Source organism: Bison bison, unplaced genomic scaffold, assembly GCF_000754665.1.
Source record: "Bison bison bison isolate TAMUID 2011002044 unplaced genomic scaffold, Bison_UMD1.0 scf7180017864166, whole genome shotgun sequence".
Classification (NCBI taxonomy): Eukaryota; Metazoa; Chordata; class Mammalia; order Artiodactyla; family Bovidae; genus Bison; species Bison bison.
Window position 1 is genome coordinate 1,744,796 of NW_011494738.1, and position 16,935 is coordinate 1,761,730.

Genomic DNA, 16,935 nt, shown 5'->3' on the forward strand with positions numbered 1-16,935 from the left:
GACAGCGACATGGAGCCAACCCAAGTCATGACTAGGGGTGGGTGGGGGAGATTCCTGCCTTCTCATGTTCTACAGTACTTAAGAATCAAGTGTCTTGATAACTCCAACATCTAACCCCAAACCTGCTCAAATCTAACCCAGATTTTATTAAGTAGAAATGCAGGGTGGGGTTAGGGTGAAATGATGTGGATCATTAAGTGAATCTGTTTTTTTGAACTTGGTACAGTAAAAATCAAGAAAAACTTCCTCCTCTGTGAAGAAGGATGAGCTGGCTCCAAGAATCTGCTAATAAAATAAATTTAGATACTCCAGTCCCTCAAACATCTATCTCCTACACACTGCCAAGTTGGTGGTGCGTGCTTGTGCTGAAATGCCGCCGGAGACACAGCTGCAGATGGAGTGCAAATGTTTGTGTAGCCCAGGGATTTGGATCACTGGTGCAGAAAGCCCAGAGCTGACTGAATGTTATCTGATGAGACACATTTATCTGTGGACATTAATTTACCTAGGCCTGGAAGTTCTAGCAATAGCGCTCATTCTGGAATCTGAAGATTCAAGAATCATTTGGGGCAACCCCTCATGGATGAATCTTATCTTCCTTGGGGAGCATCTCTAATGTAAGTCCCTGGCAGCATCTGTGGCCAACAGCAGAGTGTGGTCTGTGTCTTTTCCAGAAGACTCCAGATAAGCCACAGGGCCAAAAGAGCCAAAAATCTCCAGTACAAATGAATAAGAGCTGTAGCTCGCTCTTTCTATGGTGTTAGTCACTCAGTCATGTCTGACTCTTTCCTGATCCCATGGACTGTAGCCCACCAGGATCCTCTATCCATGGAATTCTCTTGGCAAGAAAACTGGAGAGGGTTGCCATGCCCTTCTCCAGAGGATCTTCACAACCAAGGGATCAAACCTGGGTCTCCTGCATGCTGGCAGATTCTAAATCATCTGAGCCACTAGGGAAGCCTATCTATAGTATCCTTACTTTTGTTTTTTTTAACATTCTTTTTTTTTTTTTTTTGCCCTGTGGTACAGTCTGTAGGATCTCAGCTCCCTGACCAGGGATGGAACCAGCGCTCTCATTAGTGAGAGCTCAGAGTCCTGCCACCCGGACCACCAGGGAACTCCCCATGGTATCCTCACTTTTGGAATAAGAAGACCGATAAGACTCTGCAACCAACAGTCAGAGTTGGCTGGGAGGAATGGATAGTAAAAGAAGCCAAGGCACTCGGGGTTTTACGAAGTGGCAGGGCACTGCTAAAGACAATCTCTGCCCGTGACTGCCTGAGAGGACGCAGACAGCAGCCCCCTCGTGTTCCTCCACCCCTGCTCCCCTGCTCCCCCAGGCCTCTAGGACACTGCAAAAAAAAAAAAAAAAAGGAAATATATATCCTGCTGGCAGCAAATAAAGACAGGAGTGGGAGGTTTCTACAAACAACCAAGAATTATGCTTTGTTGGCTGTTTTCTTCTTCTCATATTTTTGTTGCCCTGTTCAGAATGAAGGGCAATGGGCTTGACCCCATTTATTATGTGGACATTATCACAGACAACAATCTTCTTGGTATAAAAGAACTACAGGCCTTCCAGGGTGAACCATTTACTCCCCATGAGACCATACTGGGGCAAAAATAAATGTTCAAACTAATTTTCGCATAACCTTTAATGATTTTTTTAGCTACTTTCAGAACATCATTCCCCCTACCCCAAATCAACAGACAATTACACTCAGTTGAACATTTAAGAGGGAAAAGGGGGTGGTGTTGGTGAGAAACTCTGGTTACAAAAATTATATTTAAAGGTGCATATCACAATATTTCTGGTCTAGACTGTCAAAAAACAAACCAAAATGCACTAAATGACCAGTCCTCCCCGTGTGAACCCACTGCCCCTACTCCCACCTCACAGACTGCCTTCAAGGAGGCATCATGGCCATGGAGGCAGGAGACTCCTTTGTCTGTTTGTTTCGTCCAGTTTGACCCATAACCTCAAAGAAAATGAGGCAGCAAGACATGCATGCTCAGGAACAAAGAACATGGACCAGAGGTGCTGAAGAAGAGACAGTGCTTGCTCTCTTCTGGGGACCCTGTTCCTGAACGGAGGGCTCAGGAGACAGAAACCTGACTATTACTACCCGGGCTCAAAGAGGCAGTTCTGTCTGTGGGATAATGTTAGAACAGGGGACAACCTCTGCCTATGGTTAGAGGTGTGTGGGTTGGTCTGCATACAGACCCACTGTGGCTGTCAAGTTGCAGGGTGGAGATCAAGTTAAAAATAAGGCTTTCTGGCAGCCCTGCCAACCACCAGCATCATATTTTCCTGGTGATGTCACTGCAGATGTGGGCTCGATCCCTGGGCGTCAGCCTTTGGCTTGGCCCCACTGCCACCTATGGAACTGTCTATGCTCTGGTAGAAGACGGCATCCATCTCTACACCAAGGCCAGACAAAACCTGTTGGGCCAGTTACAGTGACTGCATTAAGATTTTGGGGTCTAAGGTTCACAAACAAAAGTCACATCAGAGACAGCGGTGGCAGCTCTGGGCAAACAGAATGGGGAGAACATTTTCACAATAGGCTGACAACTCCTCTGCCCAAAAAGGCTGGGTGAGTTCATCAGAAGCTCCACGTTTCCAAGGAGACAAAACACCAGCCTCTCCCTCCAGCCCAGAATAAAAAGTGTGTGTGGAAGAAACAAAAAAACGCCAGACACTACTGAACTCAGTTCCTGCTACCTTAAAATGGCACCTCAGATTTTCCAAAGAATCACTAAGACCCAAGCTTAGAATTATTCCATGATCTCAAGGGATACAGATTCATCCCGGAGGCCAGCGCCCAAGACTGGTCCTTAAATTTCCGGCATCATGCTGTTTAACAGGGGACACCAGCCAGGATCTTTCTGACCAAAGACAGTAACTTTGCCAATAACCAGAACAAGGCCACTTCATTACAGTTCAAGAAAATCATCCAGATTCAAAACTACCCTGGAGCTTTCCCCACCGTGCTCATCACACTCATCAAGTCTCTGCACCTCACAAGTATCAGTCATTAACCACATAAATCTGCAAGAGACAAGCCCAGACTTGATTTTTCAAAAACATTTCCCCACCTATGGTACAAGACACTTCACAGCCGCCACCCACCACCCCCCTTACCAGTCTCTCTCCAGAGAGGACCTCCAGTAGCTTGATGAGCATCCGTCCATCCCGAAGGTCAGTGTACAGATCTGTGATCCGGCAGGACACCCGGGCAAGGTGGGAGTTGACCCACTTGGTGAAGGTCTTCTTTTGCACAGCTTCACGTTCATCTGTAAGCAGAGGAGAACTTGCTTTACCACCAATCACAGCCTGGGGGTGGTGGGTGAGGGGCATGAGATGCCAGCCAAAGGAAGAAGAGCAAAGCTCAACTGTAATGAACCTCAAAGTCAACAACTCAGGAACAGAAGAACTGGACAACCCTTGACTGTCTGAGCCCCTAAGCATAACCACTGGCAGAGCATCCTTTGCTTGCACTCACTTCATTTTCTCCACCTCTGCTGAGGAGGCAGCAGGATATGGAAGGCCACAGTGGGCAGTCCCGCCCGATAGTATATACTTGGCTGGCGAAGTTTCTAATGTGTGCGTCACAGCAGTCACTCCTCTAAGGCAAGTGCAGGAGAAGCACTCTGTGCAGAAGGACATGGGGCAGAAAAACTCAGCAGACGGCCAGCAACTGCTTCTTCATGTACAAAGGGTCAGGCATCACCTGACAGGACAAACTCACCTGTGACCTTGATCTACTATGACCCTTTTGCCTGCTTAGCTGGATGTTCAGTGAACAACAGAGAAGATGGTGGGCAGTGTGGCAGAGTACAAGGAGCGCTGGCCAAGCCCTGGGAGAGCAGGGCATGGGCCTGAGGAGACTTGGTCAAATATGTTCTGAGACCCTGGGCTCAGTGTCCCCTTCCATAGAGTGGACGACCATCATTTCCAAGCTTTCGTGGAAGCTTGTGCGTTCGTGGAAAACACCACTGCTGGTTTACAGTCTAAAGTGGGGTGGCTGTACATCTAAATCATCAAGGAAACAGGATTAAGCTTTCCAAGCCTCAGTGATCAGTCTGTCCAAGCCAAAGCCAGAAACTCTAGACCCAACTGCCTAGAACAGGCCCTTCGCACCCCATACAAACAGGCTTCCCATCTCCTTGCTCTGCAGAGTGTTTTAAACGCAGGCCATTGCAGATCTTCAATGGAGAGCCATGGAGTGTGCCCAGGCCACTGATTCAAACTCCTTGACTGTTCTCTACCAAGCTCAGCAGAGAGCCACAGAGTGTGCCCAGGCCCACTAACTCAAACGCCAACTGTCCTCTACCAAGCTATCCTTTAATCACATACTCACCCCACCGCCAACAGCATGAATTTGTCCTGAAAGGACCCAAGACTTCCTCTTTCCTGTGTGAGGCCCAAGCCCACCAAGAAGAAACTACAAGAAAGGGAGGAGACTCCAACAACGTTTTATGTATTTCTGCACCACCAAGTGGCAAGTAAAAAGCAGCCTTGCTGATGGGGCGTGTACTTGGTGGCCTGGATGTTCTGGGTTTCTAGGATGGTCAGGGGGCCCTGGGAATATCTGCCTGGAAGGTTCTGCTAAGGCCTCCACCCACCACAGGGAGGAAGCTAGACAGAGACAAGTCTGTGTGAATCACTCAGTCGTGTCCGACTCTTTGCAACCCCATGGACTGTAGCCCACCAGGCTCCTCTGTCCACGGGATTCTCCAGGCAAGAATACTGGAGTGGGTTGCCATTTCCTTCTCCAGGGGATCTTCCTGACCCAGGGATTAAGCCCGGGTCTTTTGCACTGCAGGCCGATTCTTTACCATCTGAGACAGAGACAAGAGATGAGCGTTTACTGCTGCCAACCAGGCAGGTGAGGCCACCGGGGCACCTTCCAAGATAGCTGCCCACCTGCACAGCCAACAGCTTGCCTGGACCCAATCTCCCGAGAGAACAGCCCACCAGAGGAAAAGAGGGCCTTCCCCAACGACAAAGGCCTACTGAAAACAGACAAAAGATCAAAGAGGGCAGGACTGACAGAACAAGGAAAAAGGCAGTGAGGGCCAGAGTGGAGACTGAAAAAGGAGCTGCGCCAATAACATCATGATTGGTGGCAGAGAAAAGACCCCATGCATTATTAATCACATAATCATCCTGATGGCTGGTATCTTTACAACAGGGACAAGGGAGCTGCATTTTTTGGCCTTAGGTTGGCTGTTCTGAAAGAGCAGGTCCAGAGCAGAGCACACAGACACATGAGGCTTCCCCTCGGGGCATGCCACAGATGGAGAGTGACTTGTGGCTCAGAGGTGTTCAGGGTCAGCTAATTTCTTTCTAAATTATATATCTTTTATGTGCTACATGGTTGGAAATGTCTTTAATAAAGCCCTTGATAGTATCTTAGGCTGTAATTAAAGGGTCTGGGGCTCCATGTCACTACCACACCCAGCCTCTCACGGGAACAAGATGGAAATGAAAACCTGCTTGAATAAAGTTATTCCTGTATCAACAAGTACCACATGTGCCCCCAGCCAACTGTCACTCCTTCAGGTGAATCTCACCTTATAGAAACACCTCCGGCTGCTTTCAGGTTCTGAACGAAGAGGTTCCTTTACGAGGAGACTCTGAGGATCTCCTTCCAGAGACAGTCAGCCACCCCTACAGCACCCTGTCCCGAGGAGTCAGAGCCCAACCCCAACCCTTGTCCTTGGGAAGATGCAAACAATGAGGCCACAGGGGGATGGAACAGAGGGAGCTGAGCGGAAAGAGACGAGGCTGAGGCTCTGTGAGGGGGAGGCTCTCCAGGGCGACTGAGGTCCCCAGGACCTCCAGGAAGAAGTGGGGAAAGAAGAGGAGAAAGAGAAGTTCAAGACCAAATCTAAACAGAAAGAAGGAGAACTTGCTCTCCAGCCCTCTCTCCCACATCTCGCTCTCTCCTCTGCCTCCAGCCTCAAGAGCAAGCTCTGCGTGGTGTGAGCGTGCTAGAAAAACTAGAGGGTTCAAGTTCCTCAGGGTTGCACCACTCACTGGAAAAGGCATGGAAGATTCCATCCAGGGACTGGTCCAGAACCAATGCCCTACGACATGAGGGGCAGGAAATGGGCTCAGCCGAGAGACACAGAGCCGGGCCGGCTTAGCGTGTCCTCTTACAATGGAGTAATTGGTGAACAACAAACATTTCTGAAGCCGGAAGGAGGGGAAGGGAGGGGGAAAAAAATCTCCCCAGCAGGCCAGCTGAGGATGAGGCCTCCTGTCTTTGGGGACTCCATCCTTTGTTCTGCCCTTCCCGGGAAGGCGCAGTGACATCACCCCTGCACTCCCAACCCAGCAAGGCCGGGGTAGATCTGGCCAGATGCCTGCCCAAGGAGGAGCTGGGAGCCCTAGAGGCAGACAATGGAAGACAGTTCAGAGGCATGTTCCCCACTTCAAACTGCTTTTGCTGGGCCTGAGCTAAGTAAGGAGGCAGCCAGAGCACCAGAGAAAAAGAGCGCCTACTTCTAGTTCTACAAATAGGAGCAGCTCTGGAAAAGGGAGCACTTATAAGCTCCACTTGATCTGCTTATTTAGACCAGTGGTTCTCAACTGGGGGCCACTCTGCTCCTGAGAGCACATAAGGTGATGTTGGGAATCGAGTGGGTGGAAGTAAAGAGATGCTGTTAAACATCTTCCAGGGCACAGGGCAGACCCTGCAACAAGGAACTAACCAGGAGAAATCCTGGGTTAGACCTCTGGGCTTACACCAACTGAAGCTGACACTAGGACACCCCAGCAGGGGTACTATTCATTTATTCCCTTTGCCCAGGTCAAAGGCTTTTTGACCTGGATAGTGTGCTTGTTGGCTGATGGCAAAAGAAACTCCCTGCCCTCAGGCTCATTCAATTTCACAAAGAGCTGCCACTTTCTGGCAGGGTAGGACAGGCAGTGGGCTTAGTGGTGGTCAGTGTGACATGGGCATTTCTGTCCCCCATGCCATCTGCACCCGTCTTTGCCCTTTCAGGGCCACATACTGCTGTTAATCAATCCAAATCACGCCTGTATCTCCGCCTAAGAATTCACCCTGAGGAGCCTGACATTGTGGCAAATTCCCATCCATCTCTGCCCCAAACTCAGCAGTGGTGTCTGAAAGGAACAGGTACCCCATAGCTGCTCCCTGTAATGTATTTCAGCCATGCTTGCCCTTCACCTCCAGCCTTATGCTTACGCAGAGGGACTCACCTAAAGGTGGGTCTGGCATTCAATGAGAGGACATCAAAGTGCCTGTCACGTTCTAACTCTCACACTTTTCTCTCACCCTCTCCCTTTCCCAGCAAAGTAGTCTGTTCAACAACCCCAACCATTCAAGTACCTTCCCAAGGATCATGGAATCATATCTCAGGGTAGAACAAGGCCTTGCAAGTCATCTGAGTCAACTTTCTTTTCTTTCTTTAAATCTTTACTGAATTTGTTACAGTATTGCTTCTGTTTTATTTTTTTATTGGCCAGGGATCAAACCCACACCCCCTGCATTGGAAGGCAAAGTCTAAATCACTGGACCATCGGGGCAGTCCCTGAGTCAACTTCTTTTCGAAAGCAAAAACTCCCTTCTACTGCACCTGAACCAGCTATTTAATTTTTTTTTTTAAAAGGGGGAACTGTGTATATACAGTAGCTGCTAAGTCACGTCAGTCGTGTTCGACTCTGTGCGACCCCACAGACGGCAGCCTACCAGGCTCCCCCGTCCCTGGGATTCTCCAGGCAAGAACACTGGAGTGGGTTGCCATTTCCTTCTCCAATGCATGAAAGTGAAAACTCAAAGTGAAGTTGCTCAGTCGTGTCTGACTCTTAGCGACCCCATGGACTGCAGCCTACCAGGCTCCTCCGTCTATGGGAGTTTCCAGGCAAGAGTACTGGAGTGGGTCGCCAGTGCCTTCTCCGGTGTATACAGTAGAGCAGGAGGCTAATAGTTGTACAGAAAGAAAACAACTTGTTCTTTCTCTTTAAAATAACAATACCATTCACCACATACTTACTGTATCCCTGGTACCGATCTGTGTACTTTATTCCCCTAACTATTCCATGACGTGGGACCTATTAACTCTCCAAGGCAGGCTGGCTCCAGAGCCCAGTTCTCAATCACTACTCAATGATGCCTCTACCACAATATTCAAAAAAACACGTTTCAATGATAATACTATGAATCACCCTCATCTCACCATCGTAATCCAAGTTTATACTTTTTTAAAGGGTCCACTCCATCACTGAGCAGCTCCAACTGTTGGGGTGCTGTCTCCATCAAGACTAGATGGCTCTGTGGCCTGCCGAGGAAGCCTGCTCCACCTCTGATGCTATGGAAAATAGATTTCCTCAGTCCTTCACATAAAAGCCTTCAGGTCTGAACACTCCTCACTGATCCCTTTTTGCATGACGGTCACAATGTGGTGCACAGATTGAAACCCAAGATGGTACCTGAAGACTTGACCACCTCTTGGAGACCTAAATATCACCGAACACCTACCAATACAAGTTCGGACTTGAAGTAGCCACAGCAACAGCAGTCCAGAAGCATTAACTGGGGATCTTTAATCCCCGGGTCGGGAAGATGCCCTGGAGGACGGCACGACAAGCCACTCCAGTATTCTTGCCTGGAGAATCCCATGGACAGGAATCTAGCAGGCTACAGTCCATGGGGTCACAAAAGAGTGACTAAACAACAAACATATCAGAGGTGCAACCCTCAGATACAAGAAAAGTGGGGAACCACGTGAGGAAAGGGCAAAATGAAGGGCAAAATGAAGCCCTAGCCCTCGGAGGGAGAGAGTGGTGAGGTGGTCAGTGTGTAGGTGCAGGGGTTGGCAGTCAGAAAGGACTTGTAAGGCTGCTCTCAAAAATAAGTTTGCCAGGACCACAAATTCTATTGTGGAACCCTGAGAACCTATAACTGAAAAGCAGTTCCAAACACGAAGATCCAACCAGCTAAGTCTTCTTAGCTCCACAGGCTCAGACAGGAACTAGCCAACCACCAGGTCAGTGAGGACCACTGGGAAGCAAATAAGAAACCCAACCTTGAGTGAGTAACAACATTTGCATTGGCCTCTGATTGGAAGGGGTGAATTACATTGACTTTCTAGCATGGTGCTCTTTCCTGAAAATAGAATTCTACAAGATGACACTATCATGCCTCTGAACAATAATTTACACTTTCTCAAAGCTCACTAACTCAGAAGACTAACTTGGTCAGGGATGTGGGACACCAGCGTGCTCTCCAGCAAAGCCCGAGGCTTGGGGGGGGTGGTGGGCTGTTCAGTGTCATCAGCCACCAGTGACACTTGACTGTACTGGGTGTCCTGAGGTGTCACTCTATCTCTTCCACTGTTTAGGTTAAGAAGGATTAGGATCTTTTCCTCTGCTATCTAGACGCATTGTCTTTTGTTTTTGATGTGTGTGTGTGTGTGTGTGTGTATGTACGTGCTTAGCTGCTCAGTCATGTCCAACTCTTTGTGACCCCATGGACTATAGCCTAATCTGAAATTTTCAGAAGACGTCTCATAGAAAGAGGATGAGATATGTAGAACAGAGAAACATACCTGCTTAATTTCAACCAAAGGGCTGCGAATATCCTCTTCATCATCGCCTTCTATAAGCACATAACTGACTTTCTTTTTAGGGAATAACTATGATCAGTATTGGAAGGCTGGAACACTTTTTAAAACTAACTTACTCTAGAGAACTGACTCTAACTGGAAAAATGAACACTGTGTTAGCACGAGTTAAGCTACAGGTTATAGAAATAGCTTTGACGAACAGAAGGGCATTGTGTTATGGAAATGATTGTACAGTATCTTTCCACAACACCCTCTGTACAGAAAGCTAAACATAACCATATTCACCATATGCTTCAGCTCTAGCTATGGAAAGGGACGGATGGCAGCCAGGGATGAAGAAAGGCCTGGAGGCATGAAACCATCTCTGGATGGAAAAATAAGGGAAACACAGAAACAAGGACTGACAAATGCCTCCATTTATTATTCTCTCAATGACTGAATTTATACCTGACTGAAAGAAGGAAAATCTTTCTTCTACTTTTCAAACAGTCAGAACCTGTTGGTGTAACCTAGTGTTTTCTATCAGGATCTTCCTCAGATATGCTAAGATAGTCACCTATCTTAAGCAAGAGTTGGCAACCATGTAATTTTTCTCTATATAAACACACAGTCAAGTTAGGTATAGACTTGGGTTCAGAGAAGGAAATGAGGTACAGAATGGAAGCAGAAATCAAAAGGAGACAAGACAATCATTCCATGAATACATCCCACAGGTAGCTACTTAAATCAACAATACTGTAGAGCAAGCTGAGTAAAGACTCATCTGAAGTGGAGAGTATTAATAAGCTGCAGTATTTACAAAGTGCATACTTCATGCAGAACTCTCTACGCAAGACTTGCCCTTGATGAACTGAAAGCCTAGCTGGGGAAACTACATGGAAAGTTAAAAAATAACAAAAAATATTACAAAGCAGTACAGTTGCCATGAGGATGACCTCAGCAATTTATTTTTTGGGTGTTTGGAAGGTAAAACCCACTATAGTTAGGATGGGTTCAGGCCCCATCATCCAACAGTTACTGAAATCCCTTGCCTCGTGCTTTTCCTATCCTTACCCTTCTTAAACATCAGTGCCAGAATTGTCTCCTCCAAACAGTGGTGTTTCAAAGGCACCACTGCACCAGCACCTTCAGTGTCCCCCAGCCATCTATAAGACAGTCCAAATCTAAGCCTGGCATTCAAGGGTCCTAAGCAGCCTCTGGCAGGACACCTGCTTTCTCTGGGATCCTTCCCAATACCCACCCATCTCCCTGCTCAAATCCAACCCAAAAGATCCTTACTCATCATGTTCTCAACACTCACTTTGCACATTCCTTTCCTCCACCTTTGCTTACACCATTCTAACCTGGAAAGTACTTCTTTTAAGACCCAAGTCAAGATTAGTTCTTCTAAGAGGAATGTACTTGATGGGATGAAGTCTCTCTCTCCTCTGTTTATTATGTACCCTGTGTCCTATCTCCTTATCTGTCTGTAACTGCATCCAGGCCAAGGACCCAACTCCATATCCGCTTAGAGCCTTAGCATGCGCTTGGAGACTGGGGGCTGGAGGATGCACAATAAACATTTGCTGAACATCCAGTGCCTAACAAATAAGCTCTCAAGTTAAGTCTTGTGGCTTCCACTGCTGGTTCCAACTGTTCATGAAGAAAACTGAACTGCAACTGTTCTTTGGGGTCTGATAAATGATAAAAATGCAATTTTGTGATATTGTCTTTCAGATAAGAAGGGGTCCAAAAGCTAATCTAAAAAGTAGTTTCACAGAATTTTATTTCTGCTTTGTTTGGGAACAATTGCCACCACATGCCCATACAATAAGAGTGACGCTACAAAAACACAGAAGGGTATAATTATAACATTATTTCAACATGACCCAAACAAGCCAAAAGTCACAAGACTTAATTTATACTAATTTTAACAACTTATCCATTAAAGCCCAATTCTTGAGGTTTTTTTTTTTTTCTTTTTAAAGAATTCTAACTCAAAACAAAAGAATACAGTAGGGTGGAGGCCCCATATGTGCCTTGGCTTGAAAAAATAAATAAATCATTTCCCAAGAGTGACACGCAAAATACACAGAGCAGGAAACCGGAAACAGGCAACTGGCTGAATTGATAATAGAGAATCAAACTGTTATCTTGAGGCAGCAAAAGGAAGGAAACTAATCTTTTGACTGAAGGCCCTGTGACGGATTAGTCTGGGGGCCTTTAATTTATGTTTGCTGATTTGTATATAAATAGAACTTGAGTTAAAATACTTTCCCAACAGTTTAACCAGCTTCACGGACAAAACACATGTAAACATCTGTTCTAAATGCATGTGTAGTAAATATGAAATTCTCTGCTAACACTTAACACTCTGATGTGCAGACTATAAAACAACCGTGAACTCCCAGTAACCCGGCGCCTACAGTTTATGTCAGGGGGCAGGGCTTGCAGCTTCCTGAGGGTCTTTCTTGTAAGCAGCACAGCCCGGCTCTGCCAGGGTGGAAACCAAGGCACACAGGGGGAAGCTCTGGAGGAGGCTGCAGTGATGAACTGAGAAAGCAGGCCATATTCCAGGGCTCCCGCCCTGCCATTTTATCACCTCAAGGTGAGCCCCTTAAAGTCACAAACACCGACACCAAGGCTGTGGAGGAGCCAGAGGTGACAGTAGGGGCCAACTCTGAAACCAAGGCAGAACAGTAGCACTGACTCCCCTGAGATGAGAACCAGGGTGACCACCACCAAACCAGAAGGGACGAGTGAGTGCCTTGAAACACCGAGACGCAACCTCAGGAAGAAATATTCTGAAATCATCTGCTCAACCTGCCTAGAAATTTGTGGCATGCTTCAAAACACCTTTACAGACAGAAATCCATCCCACTGGCTCTGCTACTCTCCATCTCTGTGGGTCAGGCCAGCAGGGATCAGCCTGAAACTACAGCCAGGGAAATCAAGAGGGTGAGGGATGGAGTGAGTCCTCCTTCACTCCTATGCACTGCTGGACGCTGCAGCAGTACCTTGTTTATTATAAGCTGCCAGTTCTGACTAGACAAGGCCCAGAAAGGGTCTGGGGATTCTGCTGAGGGCATCCGGCTAGCAAAGGCACACCAGGATCAGAGCCTAAAGGAATCCTGAAGCTCCCACTCACATCCCCTCCTACTGTGCTTGCGGGAAACACGTTATCTCCCAAACAGCACAAAAACCTCAGCCATCCATCTTGGCTCAGTTTCTTCATGACCAAAATTTAAAACAGGCATTAGCAAACTCTGGCCTTAGAGTCTGTTTCTGTACAGCCTGGGAGCTAGAGGGCTTTTTCTTTCTTTTGAGGGTTGGGAAGGGTCACTGAAGGAGGATGAGGAGACAAGATAGAGACCCTGCATGGCGGCAAAGCCTAACATAGTTTCTATCTGACCTCCACAGAAAAGGTCTGTTGAGTCCAGGTTTAAAACATCTTTTAGAATATCCTTGGTCTCACATCCCATTTGCTAGCTTCTGTTTTCAAGGACATGCAGCTAGGCTGATGTGCTATGGCCACATGCCCTTTCTTTTTTTTTTTTTACTAGGACTCTGCCCACACATCGGGTCAGGCAGGGGCGGGGTGAGGAGGTGGGGGGACCCTCTCAGCTGAGGAGTATTTATCTGGTTACCACCACACAACAGGATTAACAGCGCTACCCTGGCTGTCAGGAGAGACAAGGCATGGTGAACACCACACGCTGGAACTCAAGGCCACACCTTCACTTCCTGTTCAAAGGATGAGGAAGGGCCATGAGGCTGGGCCCAGATTCCAGGCTCCCGCCCTGCCCCCTGCACACGTGCGTGCGCACACACACACCTCAGGCTCTCGATTCTTACTCTGAAGGACATTTTATTCACCATCACCTCTCCTCCCTAGTCCTTCCTGGGAGATTACAAAATATTAGGTAAAGGTGAATATACTCAAAAGATGGAACAGGTTTGGATCTAAAAAGATGGTACATCCTTAATAAACTTTTATGCAGAATGCTCACATTAATACAGACTAACTAGGAGAGAATTTTCTAAGGGGCAAACATAATAGGTACACTAAAGCCTTTATGAAGGTAATTTAATTGCAATATATGATGGTGTGTGTGTGGTATTACTTTTTCTAAGCAACAACTAAAGAAACAGTGAATAATATATTCTAAACCAGACTACTATATGGCACACAAATTCACAGGTAAAGGCAAAATTCTGCAAGTCATTGTTAAGGGCTTTTCCTGCAATTCATTTTTAAGGGCTTAAAGGGAGGTTTGTATTACAGGACTCTCAGGTACGTGTGGTGAGAGAGGAGTTTGCTATGCATCTTTTTTCATGTAATGAGCAAAAAAGGGAGCTATTCTGGACAGTACACTGAAAATCAAACAGCGCATGCCCTAGCTCTTGATGACTTTTCTTCTCTAGTTTTCCAGAATTCTTCAGGTCAATGGTGCAGGGAGTAAAATTGAAATGTCTTTCATACACTAGAGTCACATTATTGTCAGATACTCAAGATACAAGAGGATACTTACTACTTGGTGTTTTCAAAGAGGCTGATGCTGCCAACAAGATGACTGCTCCAACTCCAGCCTCTCGGTACAGTTCCTGATAGCTAGTCTATACAGTGAGGATGTCCAAATTAACTGTAATTCACTGAGGACAAAAAGCTCAGATCCAAAAGACTCTTGTTTTAAACCACACAAACAAGAAGGAAGGAGCAAAGACCTAAAAGTCACCCTAAAGCTGTCTGCTTTTCACGAATAGTATAGTGTTTACTGTCAGAGGCAACAAGAAAACCCAGGTGGCACTATGGTAAAGAACCAGCCTGCCAATGCAGGAGATGTAAGAGACGTGGGTTTGACACCTGGTAGGGAAGATCCCCTGGAGGGAGGGGGAAGGGATGGCAACCCATTGCAGTATTCTTGCCTGGAGAATCCCACTGACAGAGGAGCTTGGCCGGCTACGGTCCACGGGGTCGCAAAGAGTTGGACACAACTGAAGCGACTTAGCATGCATACATAGTGCTCACTGGGCTTCCCTGGTGGCTCACTGGTAAGGAATCCACCTGCCAGTGCAGGAGACGCAGGTTCAATCCCTGGGTTAGGAAGATGCCCTGCAGAAGGAAACGGCAACCCACCCCAGTGTTCTTGCCTAGGAAATCCCACGGACAGACAGGCTTGGTGGGCTACAGTCCATGGGGTCCCAAGAGTCGGACATGGCTTAGCACCTAAATGACAACAACAACAATAGTGTTTACTAAAATAATCATCTCTGAATGAATTGACTATGGAAGTGCCCATGTAACAAAAATCTAAGGTATCATGGAAGGCCTCCAAAGAAGGCTATGTGTGTAAATTTAATCTAAAAAGAACTGGCATTTTGAAACAAAGAAGCCACAGTGATGCCTGTTATCACTTGTATCTATATAATGATGACAAGGTTTCACTTAGTGAGAAGAGAAGTTATGTATAAAAACAAATGAAACAAAATTTTAAAACTGGCCAATTTTAAAACTGGCTTCTTTCCTGAAGAGCATTACAAATTAGTCACCTAAACCCCTTCTTGCCAGTAACCACGATGCACCGCAGAAACTATCAGGGATGAAGTGGCAGAATAATAAATTAAGTAAGGCTGTCTCAACTTCAGTGCCAAACTTCAAAATTAAATAAGCCCAAGCTTTCATGTGTGTTTGGGGAAAGACGTCCAAACTACACTTGGATTTCTAACTAGCAGTTGTGCCAAGATGAAAATACAAAATGCATAATGCTATAAAGATAAGCTCCTCTCTGGACTGCACTAAATAATTCTAGAGCTTAGCACTATTTTCTACATGATATCATAATGCATCAAACCCAAATTTCACTTCTTACTGTATATTCTTCATCCAAGAAGCAATAACTGAATGATAAATTCTGACCCAATCTTAGATTATATATTTAACTCAGCCAACTATTTTGCTGGAAATTGACTCCACATAGAACAGAAAATGGTCTACAGTCTAGTATCTGACACTCAGCCATACAGGTCTACGGTCATTTTTTTTTTCCCCAACTTGGGTCAATCTATCAACCAATGAGCAATGATTTATTGAGTAAATGCTATAAAGACATTGGAAAGAACACCTAAAAGTTCTGAGTTCTTACCTATGGTAATCGTTTCCTAATATATGCAAACATTAAATCATTATATAGAACACCTGAAACTGGTAATACTTTACATCAACTGCATTTCAATTTTAAAAAGCTTACCAGCAATTTTCAATTCCTTAAGAATTCATAGCACTAGATAACTGATGCCCATGCTCAACTACCATTTAGTTATTTTTAGGGTGTCAAAATGAAAAAGAGAAAATTATCACTCACAGGTTAAACAATTCTGCTAACTTCCTCTGTGGTTTTCCTCAACCCCACACATAGAATAAGTGGTCACCCAAGATTTCTTACAAAGCCAAATAGTACAGTTTTGGTGGGCAGATTCTATAAGTACACAGTGTACAGTACTTTGCTTTAATAAAGGAGGACAGAAAAACTGGAGGAGGAGATGGCCTCACAGTCAAACCCTCTAATGATCTAGTCAAACAGCTGGGCGGAGGGTGTCCCTGGACAGGCCCTCACTCTAATCAAAGGAGACCAGGACAGTTAACTAGTTTTTTTTTTTTTTTTTTTAATCAGTATCTATTTCTCATTGATGGGAACTCTCATCAAAGCTTTAAAGTACAGTTTTACAGAAGACAATGCACCAGGTATGCCCTAGATCTGGTGGAATCTTCCTAGCTTACAACTGGTCATTTACCTTAATTTCTTAAAATGAAAAAAGTAACAAAAGGGGGCGTGAACAGGAAGATTAGTTTTTTCGCTGTTTTATTTGTCTTAGAAACTTAAATCTGTTGCACAGTGTTGCTTAACTTAAATGCAAGTGTCTTCCCACAGAACCTTTCTATTTTTTTATTTATATTTATTTATCCTTGGAAAAAAAGTTATGACCAACCTAGACAGCATATTAAAAAGCAAAGACATTACTTTGCCAACAAAGCTCCATGTAGTCAAAGCTATGGTCTTTCTAGTAGTCATGTATGGATGTGAGAGTTGGACTGTGAAGAAAGCTGAGTGCCGAAGAATTGATGCTTTTGAACTGTGGTGTTGGAGAAGACTCTTGAGAGTCCCTTGGACTGCAAGGAGATCTAACCAGTCCATCCTAAAGGAGATCAATCCTGAGTATTCATTGGAAGAACTGATGCTAAAGCTGAAACTCCAATACTCTGGCCACCTGATGTGAAGAACTGACTCATCTGAAAAGACCCTGATGCTGGGAAAGATTGAAGGCAGAAGGAGAAGGGGACGAGAGAGGATGAGATGG

General features: G+C 45.8%; 1 protein-coding gene across 2 annotated transcripts in view; it reads right to left on the reverse strand.

Moving 5' to 3' along the window:
• SPTBN1 (spectrin, beta, non-erythrocytic 1) overlaps positions 1–16,935 on the reverse strand; it is a 147,114-nt gene that overhangs the window by 65,703 nt on the left and 64,476 nt on the right. For both annotated transcript variants that reach the window (XM_010841679.1, XM_010841680.1), the window contains exon 2: positions 3,146–3,297. In XM_010841679.1, coding sequence (XP_010839981.1) covers positions 3,146–3,297 — 152 coding nt within the window. The remainder of the gene's footprint in view (positions 1–3,145; positions 3,298–16,935) is intronic.